This window comes from Lycium ferocissimum, chromosome 5, assembly GCF_029784015.1.
Source record: "Lycium ferocissimum isolate CSIRO_LF1 chromosome 5, AGI_CSIRO_Lferr_CH_V1, whole genome shotgun sequence".
Classification (NCBI taxonomy): domain Eukaryota; kingdom Viridiplantae; phylum Streptophyta; class Magnoliopsida; order Solanales; family Solanaceae; genus Lycium; species Lycium ferocissimum.
This window is the reverse complement of record NC_081346.1, coordinates 22375544-22386293: the sequence shown is the minus strand read 5'-3', so window position 1 is coordinate 22386293 and position 10750 is coordinate 22375544. Positions and strand designations below refer to the sequence as shown.

The following is a 10750-nucleotide window of genomic DNA, read 5'->3' as shown; positions in this document are numbered from 1 at the left end:
TATTCTATGTGAAATGGATACTAAATAAAAGCCCAATAAAAATCTTTTGTAAAACAAAGATCTGATCTGTCAAGATTTTCCTTTAGCAAAAGGATAAGGCATTTTGTTCGATATGACCGAAGATTTTCTTCCTTTCTCATCATCTTTTTTGAGCTTCTGAATCTTTCAATCGTGCCGGAGAGAAGAACCATTGTCAACACCCCACCCCTCCCCTCAAGTTGGTGGGGGTGTGAACAAACTCCCAACCGGCTAATAAGCTAGTGATGATGATACCCATAAAGGGTTTCGGTGAAAAAATCGGCAATCTGAGAAGCGGAAGGAATAAATTGAGAGAAATAAGCCCAACAAGAAATGTATTATTAGCATCTAATTGAAAATTTTGTCAATTCTTTTTCACTACCACAGCCAAAAGACATCTTATTGTGCTCATTTTGATCACTTGTGAGAATATTTTTGTGTAATCAATCTCTTACGTTGAGTGTCACCTCTCATCACCAAACGAGCTTTGTATCTTTGCACACTACCATCAGCAAGATATTTAACCTTGTAGACCCATTTACATAGAGAGGCTTCTTGCCTCTAGGTAGTTCACAACTTTCCAAGTGTGATTGGCCTCAAGTACTTTAAATTTTTTTGCCATTGCCTCTTGCCAAGAAGGGTTAAGTCAAGCTTGTGAAAAGGAAGTAGGTTGATAAATATGAGAAGTGGAACTGAGTAGAGTCTTGTTAGATGATACGCTCAAATTACACCTATTAATGGTATAATGCGAACGTTGTCAAATATAGTAACCCAACGAGGTTGGGTCGAATCCCACAGGGAATATGGTGTGAAAAGTTTACTAAACAAGTATTATACTAATCTTGCGGTCCTGGTGTACCAGAAAAGGGTTTTATAGTTGATTTGGTTTGTGGACTAATTTAAAGTGACTGAAAATTTAAAGTTGAAAATATATGGGTAAAAAGAACCAAGACTGTGTCCCCGTCAGATAAAGTGTATGATCATGGGTATCGATCTTGATATACTTCTAATGGACTATTTGTATGGATGCACTTAACCTCTATGTGAATCTGACCTATTTTCCAATAAGAAAAGATTATTTCTTTCTATGCTTTTTCCAAAGATAAGAAAGTATGCATGAAGAACGGTTAATTATGCCAAGTAAATTCTTCTTATTCCTAAGTGAATTTATTAAACAAGGTTTAAAGCCCTGAGTTCTTGTTATTTGTTCTTACCTAACCCTAGTTATTTTCCCAAATAAACTAAAGTTTATGCCGTTAGCTAATGTTTGCAACCACTAACTATATGATGAAAACGAAGAACATATAAACCCTAACAATCCATTATGCGTATATCTTTCACGATTTCCCAATCACAACACACCCATCCTTGGGTTCATAACCTTAGTAAAGCTGTTTAGCTACTCATGACAACAAGAAAACAATAAAAGATTGAAGATTGCATAATTGAATTATTGTATTCAACTTACGAATAAAACTTGAAAGTAATGAATGTAATTGTCTGGAAATCTTCAAAAGCAATAACAACTCAAAAGTAATTATTACAAGTCTAAAACTCCGGATGTCCGAAAAATAAAACCTAAACGGGTAGTTATACAAGTTAAACTCGGAATAATCAATCCCAAGATCGTGTTCCGGCTTGCACTTCGACGGGTCATCTTTGCACTTCGACGGTCGTCGACATGCTCGATGACCATATCGACGATCTGAGTATACTTTATCACTCTGCAGGAACTCCACCGTCGATCATGTCGACGGTGCAAGTCGACGATCTGATGATGCTCTGATGATTTGTTACTTCGCAGGAACTTATTGATGAGGTGATTCGACGGACCGTTGAGCATATTGACGGTCCATCCTTATGCTTATCAGAACAGATTTCTTATTTTCCTCGTTTTTTCGCTTTCGGAGCATTCTAACTTCAAAATACCTGCACAACACACAAAACACATCAAACTAACACAAACTTGCTTGAAAACAAGTAAAACTTGGAGTTAAAAAATCATTGGATGTGCCAAAATTCCCGGCACATCATTAGACTGAGATAAACTTGAAAAAGGAAGAATTGTAGGATTAGGAGTAGCAGAAAAACAAGAAAAGTGTAGATCGGTGTAGTAGACATTTTTACAGAAATAATCTTCTAGATAATAGGATGGATGAGAGTCTCTAGTTGTTCTTCTGGGTCTAGGCAAAACCAAACAAACTAATCTATAGATGCAAGTTTGAAATTCATGATAAGAAAGGAAAACCAATCTAGATCAAAGTCTACGGCAAAGGCACAGAAAAAAAATAAAGACGTGAATTCCATTGATTCGGCTTTTCTAACAATATTGATAGAGTACATATTTTATGATAAGAAAAGAGAAATCAATCTAGATTAAAGTCTATGTAAAGGCACAGAAAAAAAAACAGGGACATCACCAATCTAGATTAAAGTCTATGGCAAAGAAAAAAATAAAGCAAATTTACATGAATCCCATTGACCTGGCTTTTCTAACAATATTGAGAGAGTACATGGACGTAAAAAGATGGTTTAGAATTGTAACAAATGGTAGAAAACACACACATTATAAGCAACTGAAAAAGTAGATTCCATGAGAGGTATAAGTTTAAAAACTCGACGGTGAATAGTATAATACTATAAGCAACTAAAAAAGTAGATTCCATGAGAAGTATACGTTTTAAAACTCGATGACGCACGTTATAAGCGATTGGAAAAGTAGATACCATGAGAGGTATAAGTTTAAAAACTCGATGATATGGGTAGCATACACATTATAATAAGCGACTGAGAAAAAGCATATTACATGAGAGGTATAAGTTTACAAACATGATGGATAGTATTAGGGGTAGCGTAAGGGTGAGACTGGTAAAACATTTGCTCTAGGCTCCCAGAAATTTTGATCCCCCAAAAATTTTAACAGTGAATCTTATAATTTTATTTTTGCCTAGACAATATTGAAGATTGTAAATATAAAATTTATATAAAAGAAGAAAGATAGAGAAACTACCTACTTTTTAACAGAAATATTTTAGAGTTTTGAATTAAACTACTTAAATCTTATATTAATAAATAAAGTTTTTACAACAAGATTCAAGATAATATATTACAAACACATGTCTAGCATCTTATTAACTTGAATTAACTCTTACTATAAATAATAATATCATTATCTGAACTTAAAAGTTTTATGTCTTTTAAGAATACTACAGTAAAAACAACAAGTATGAAAAAATAAAAAAGGCAACACTAAATTAACTTTTTGTGTGTATATTGTATATACTTGAGACCTATTATTAAAATTTGGCTTCAGTTTACTAATTTTATTAAGACGTCCTTGAATAGTATACACATTATAAGCGACTGGAAAAGCTGATTCCATGAGAGGAATAAGTTTAGAAACTCGATGATGATAACATACACATTATACATAATAAGCGGCTAGGAAAGTAGATTAAACTATAGGTCCAAAGAAACTCAATGATGGATCAAGATTACCTTGTTCATCCGTCTAGAAACTTCTCTCTGTTCACTACTTGTGAATATAAATTCTAGTGTCCCTGCTTCACCATGTCATCAATCTCCAGCTAGAATAATCTTGATGTTCGCAAATTCAAACATTTTCGTGTTGCAAGTTACTACGGAGTTTGGGAGAAGAGAAGAGTTGTTTTTTCATAAATGTGAGGTCCCAATCCTCATCCAAGCTGTATATGTCCGGAGAAGGAAATGTAGCAAATTGAAACAAAATGTGTGAGTTTGAAGAGGTTTTAAGATATAGTGACACACAAGTTCGATTACTTGTATGAGGGTTCGCACTATTGTGGTGTTGCAACACAAGTTGTTCGATGTAATATGTTTTTGGAAGATAGAAAATTAGAATTGACCAAACTAGTTCCAAGTTCTTTAACATTGTCTGATCTAATGATTCATTATGGTGTTGAATTGTTTTTCTATTAAGGTTAGAAAATGTCCAAAACTGGGAAAGCATTGCTTTTGGTTTAAAGTAGATAGGTCTATGTCCCCCGCTAAAATCATTTATAATAAATAAAAAATACTTGTAATCAGTGTGAGTAGTAGTCTTGTAAGGTCCCCAGGTATCCACATGAATAAGATTAAAAACAGATTTAGAGGATATGATAGAGGGATGCAATGATAACTTAGACTGTCTAGCCTTTGAACAAGCATCACAAAGAGTGATAAAATCATAGATGCAAACAAATTTAAACCGAGGAAGATTCTTCATATTCGATATTGGCAAATGCCCCGATCTAATGTGCCATAAGCTTACATCACTAGCTCAAAGCTTTAAAGGAATAGAAATAGAATTTGAAACTTCAACAACGTTAGACTGATTACAAACGTATTGAGAAGCTAAATTGTCTATTGAAACTAAAACATTAAAATTAGGAACTAGGTTGGATTTGACTGAAACTGAATTGAGCAGATAAAGACCATTTTGAATCATCACTTGCCTCTTCATTGAAGGGACTTGCAATATTACACTAAAAGAGGAAAAAATCAATAATCAAGTTAGCTATTTTGTGAAATTATGGACTGATAAGGTAGTAAATCTGAAATTTGAAATAAAAAGGACATTGTGTAGAGTAATATCAGATAACAGAAGGTAAAATAGTGAGACTAATAAAGAGATACTAGATGGCGTATGCCCGTGCTGCGCACGAACCCAACACTTTGGATTATAGTGTATCTATGTGTATGTAGTATATATATTTTATTAGCCTATGTGTATGTAGTATATATATTTTATATTGCTAATAAACATACATAAGTTTGCACTGTCTATGCATATATATAGATGAACATTAATACATATACACAAATGTTGTTTGTCTATTACATTGGCGATCGGCAGTGTTCCAAAGCGCCATAACGACGTGCGTTAGAGCGTTATGGTTGCCAATCAAGATATCTTTCTTCTCATGGAGAGTGTGGCATTGCAAACTTCCTTTGGATGACATTCTGACAAGACTTGGATATACAATGCCCTCAAGGTCTTGGTGTTGTAATCGACCAACACACACACACACACACACACACACACACACACACACACACATATATATATATATATAGATAGATAGATAGATAGATAGATATATATGCATATCATTTATATTATATATTTACAGAAGCTGGTACTGGTAAACAGTTAAAAAGTAATGCATTCATCTATTTTGTTAGTAGCAGTCATGCATGTTGTAGCTGTGCGACGCCATGGCTGACAAAATACCTGTAGAAATTTGTTGTTAAAATTAGCGGAAATGTTCAAGTGATGGATGTAGAGAGTGTAGTAGTAGTGCAGTGTACCTTTTCAAAGCATGGGGCATCACATATGGTCGTCTTTCTTTAATCCAGCTTTTCAAAAAAGACAGTGTTGTGGCAAAAAGATAGCTGTTTGTGCTTTACTATGCTTCAAAAACTTGTTGGCAAAATCAAAGGCTAAAGGTGAGGATAAGAATCTTGCAAGGAGATGATATAACAAAAAATGATAAACCCTGATAACAAAATGATGCCAGCATTGTTTAGTTAAGTGATCACAAAATAAACTATCATGCAATATATGTGCACATTCATCAAATGATTAGTACGCATGTAAAACATAGTAGCTAAACATACATTCCTGCAAGTTAAATTAAGATTAGAAATAAAAGAGATGAGATTAAAAGCTGTGAGGGCAGAAACAAAGACCAAGCATCACAACTATAAAATTAGGCAAAAACACTTCTTCATCTTGAGTTACTCAACTCTGTGTTAGAATGACAACAATAAATTTTCAATTTGAGGTTTCTCTACTATAGACTATCTTTGCCTACAGGTTTCACTTTAACTGTGTAGGCATATAAGATGAACAAATTATCACAACAACTCAAAGAGACATGAACAATAGCGGCAGTAGAAATTGAATAATTTTCTTAACTTAATGACTACTTAGCAATGCTATAAATAGAGGATTAAAGCAAATGCATTCGTTCAAATCTACCAGGCATAAGATTTACTGTGCCACCGTCATTTAGCAATCAAAGTAACATTTTTTTTTTTGCGCCTGAAGTGACGCAGATTGTTGATTTAAATTTCTTTCTCCTGGGATTATTGTAACCCAAATTAAGATAGATAAAAACAAATATATTAGTCATCGATCAATTTTCTTTTGTCTTGAAGGTCATTCCTTTGAATATTTTGCTTAAGAGCTGAAACAAAATGTCATACTGAAAATCAGCAAGCTTCTTGCATAAAAATGAGCCACCCATTTTATTGAAGCACATTATGCTCCCTTAAGAAACAAATCTGTTAGTCAGGGGAAATATGAACTATGAGAAGAAAAAATACAACACGACATGAATACATGAAACAAATTTAGAGACAGTGCATAGTTGATATTGGTTTCTTGAAATAGCTTACTCTTCTAGAAGGCATTTCCTTTTGCATTAGTTTTCACCAAATCCATGTGAATGTGGAAATAAGCTGATACCTCTTCAGCTAAAATCTGCATTTTTCTATGAAAGCAACCTCTGCCAACAATACATCATATACTGGTTTAAAAGCATGAACTTTCCACGAATAGAACCTATTATATGAAGGCCCCAACTATGCCTTAATATAAAATCACATCTTCATACATAAACCGCAAGTTTAAATGGTCCAATGGAAAGAGGGTCCTATGCATTCATTCAAATACAAACAAAAAGGTCTGGAAACCTATACCTCTTATCTAAGGACATATGTTGTTCGTCACAATGAGAACTTCATATAGTGAGAACATTACTGCAGCGCTACACTCAATGGAAAGAAGGGGAAGGTAAACCGCAAGCATTTCGAGAAAAATCTGAATATAGAACTCCAATATAATGGCCAACAGACTTCTTTTCCCTAAGTTTTATTATCCAAGATATATTGTTTTGAGTCAATAGAAATAAACTACTATACCATCTAGAGGTGTGAAATTCATACGTATTAAAATTGGTAAACATAACATAGCAGCTAATCGATTTAGAAGTAATAGAAGATTCAGTTATGTGTGAAATTGTGAGACTTACATTTCGAGTAGCTTTCAGTCCCTTTTGATAGGAGCCTTGGTTTCTGTTTTTTGTCTAGTGCTGGAAGGTCTATCTTTGGTGGGCAGGTTTTGCTGGCTCCTTGGTTCTGAGCCAATCTCCATAGCCTTGCGCTTGCTTGCTTGCTTCAGCGGTGCCCATCATTGGTGCAGTTGGTAATGGCTGGTTGGCAGGTTCTTTTCCTCATAATACAGCTAGCTTGTCCTGATTTTTGAAAAATAATCTTTTCATTTGGATTCTGAAAGTCCTTGCTCTTAATTGTCTATGCGCATTGTCAAGAAGTGGTGCTTTTCTCTGCAGTGAGACAGTTAGTTAGTCATGATGATTGTCTTAAGTTTATAAATTCGATCATATGAAACACCTTTGCACGGCAGACGTCATAAATCTCTTGTACTGTGAGGTTCAACATCTTCGCTGCTGATTGGTCCGAGATGGAGGCTATTGTGCTACCAGTGTGATCGGTGACCATAAATTCAAATTGGATTATGTTATAAAGTAGTAAAAAGACATTTTGAAGTTTAATAGGTGAGGCATGGTGTAAACATAAATAAGCTATCTATAAGTTAATTAAGATGCAAGAAAAGTTGTTGAATTCAGAGAAAGTATGCATTGATTAAGAATACATTAGTGCCATAGCAGTTTCAGTAGTTGAGTTGAACAATTTAATCCCACAGATGTGTAGTTAAGGGTAGCGCAAGTGTACTTTCTAAAAATGAAGCAAAAAAATCCAAACATCTTTCAGTACTTCTTCAAAGGATGAGTATTTTTCGATCTCACGAATAAAATTTTATTTTTTTCCACTATGTACAATGGGAAGGGTCTGTCTAAAATCACCGCTGAAAATAACTGCTTTTCCACCAAATAGTATATTGGTCTCCATTAAATCTTTTAAAAGTAAATCTAAAGCCTCAACCATTTTCTTTTTCGCCATTGAGATTTCGTCCCATACAATTAACTTAGCCTCTCGAATCAAAGAAGCTAATGAACTTTGTTTGCTTATATTACAACTAAAATTTTCTTCAATGTCAATAGGTATTTTAAAGCGTGAGTGAGCGGTTCGACCTCCGGGAAGTAGTGAAGCCGCAACACCTGAGCTTGCTGTAGCTAAAGCTATGAACCCGCTATGTCTACAGTAGCTAATAAGGCACGGCATAAGAAGCTTTTGCCAGTTCCACCGGGGCCGTCAATAAAGAAAGCGCCTGATCTATTTGAAAATATTCTTTCAATTATGATATGGTAAGCTCTTTTTTGTTCGATATTTTTTTTTTCTAACAACAAAATCTTGTTCATTAACTGTAATACTTCTTTCGAAATGAACATCTCTAGCTTCTTTTTCTATCTCAGGGGGTTTTATCAGGTCCTTTGCAAATATACTTATAAATGTATTTAATAACTTTTATATCAGAACAAATCTCTACATTTATATGACAGCTAAATTTACAAAGTAAAGATGGATTATAAGGAACAACCCATGAATTATCAATTAGATGTACTCTAATTTTTACACTTTTTCTGGTGTTTCGTCTTCTATAAATTGGATATGAATTTTTTCCCTTGCTTGTTTGTTCAGCAAACTCTCTTGGATATTTAAACTTGCAGTATCCTTTCTTTCTAGTACACATACTTGTTGGATTTAACACACCACAAGGACCATGAATCATATGTTTTGTAACAAGTGCATATAATTCAGGGTTGGTATCAGGATCTGGTAATTCAGCACAAACATATTTTTCATATTCTTCAGGAGTCAATAACTTGTATTTCTCCTCTAATATAATGAGAAAATGAGCACACGGAAGTCCCCTTTTTTGGAATTCTACAGTATACATAAATGACGCAGCTTTACCAAATATATTTCTCCTTAAGATGTCTTTTTTTAACTCTTCTAATTTTGCATGAAATATTTGGCTAACTAGATCCGGTCTATTATGTACTTCATCTGTTCGTAGGATATTAACTTTTATTTCAGGCCATGTAGGATTACATGTCATAGTCAAAAATATATCAGGTTTTCCAAAACATTGCACCAATGCAATAGCATCCATATATCGGCGGCGCATGTCTCTTGGACCTCCCATAAAGCTATGAGGAAGATATCTATTTCTACCTATTTGTGAAGCTTCTCTTTCTTCATGATGTAACATATCTAAGAGTCCTCCTAACATATCTATTCTAAATAAATCTCGATTAAACGAAGCAAAATCTAATCGTTGGCTTTCAATTTTAATCCATTCATCCACTGTGTATTGTTGAAATGATCTTCCAGAATGCAAAATTATATTTTCATCATCTCTTATTTGCAGTTTGTAACAATAATACTCACGGCAAGAAACAATATTTCTTTTGCGTTTTCCTTTTTGCATGTCTTTAGCTTCCATATCAAGAAAACCATCTATTGAACACATATTCCTTACACTGGGCAATTCTTCGTGTTCACAATACATTAAGTTGTTGGGTCAGACAGTTGAAGGTTTTATTTTTTTAATACCGCAGTGCCATCCATTTTGACCATAAGGGAATAGTAATGGATATTTTAATGAATCACAACAAATGTAATAGTAATTTACTATTTGACTTCTATTACTTTCTGTGTATATGCGAATATGCGGCACGAACACACAATTATTATTATCATCTTCTACCCATATCCCAGCAACTTCTGAAACTGTTGGTAATTTGTAGATTCGTTGATCTAGACCAACACATCTAAGGGCAATGTAGAAACCAGACAGTTGGGAAATGTTTATTAAAGACTTCAAAAACTTAGAGTAGGGATTGTAAGATTTTAAGATGTCCATCAAAGATTGCACTATTTTTTCATTAAGCTTGTTTGAGCATGCCATTCGATTCCGCAATTCGTTTTCACTATTAAAGAAATACAATTATAAGTTCTTAGCTTTTTGATTAGTTGGTACCAAATCATTAATAAAATGGTACATTTATCCTTGGACTTTAAAGGTATAAACTCCATTACTTCATTTTGCCAAATTTTTATCATAAGTTACTCCGAGTAATGTGAAGGAGAATATATTATTGTTTGTTCTAATGTAAGTTCGAAATTCCTTTGATTCCTCAGTGTTTTCCAAATACAAATTTCTTAACTCTTGTGACATTTGATGTGAAATTAAGTGAATCGAACCATTACTACAATAAAATGCAGGCGGTTCATATTCAAACTTTTTGGCTTCACAAAATTCACAATTCGGAACATCTTTCAAGCTAATATAACTGATTTTTGCTTCTGCACTACCTAAGGTACCAACTTGTATGAAATCTTTCTGCATATTTGTTACACCTCGGAAATTTTCCGTTACGTACAGTGAATAGACTAACGAAGGGCACGACGTATACCATGTCTTGATAAGTAAGAAATAGCATTTGATGATTCTAAATGAGATTTCAAAGACATTCGAGGTAGGAGACGGAAGTTGTTAAGGAAAACAAGGTATATGTTGTGTGTCGAGCAAGATTTACGAGTATCAAATTAATGATGACTTAATGATGTTTTGGAGAAGAGTTATAATGTCCCTTAGATTGGTATTGAGGTGTTAAACAAGTGTCAAGAAGGTTCTATAAGGATTGGAGGTCAAACGAGTCGACGAGAACGAACTTCTGGAAAATTTGGGCATTATACGGCCAAACATACTGGCCGTATAAAA

General features: G+C 34.0%; 1 protein-coding gene across 1 annotated transcript; it reads right to left on the bottom strand.

The window, feature by feature from the left end:
* Positions 1-8431: 8431 nt before the first annotated feature.
* On the bottom strand, positions 8432-9496 carry LOC132057652 (uncharacterized). The gene has a single exon (XM_059450273.1). It carries the CDS (start codon positions 9494-9496, stop codon positions 8432-8434), a length of 1065 nt encoding a protein of 354 aa, XP_059306256.1.
* Positions 9497-10750: the final 1254 nt, after the last annotated feature.

What these genes read in the sequence shown, in the direction of transcription:
- LOC132057652 (XM_059450273.1), bottom strand. Translation starts at nt 9,496, where the DNA reads ATGTGTTCAATAGATGGTTTTCTTGATATGGAAGCTAAAGACATGCAA.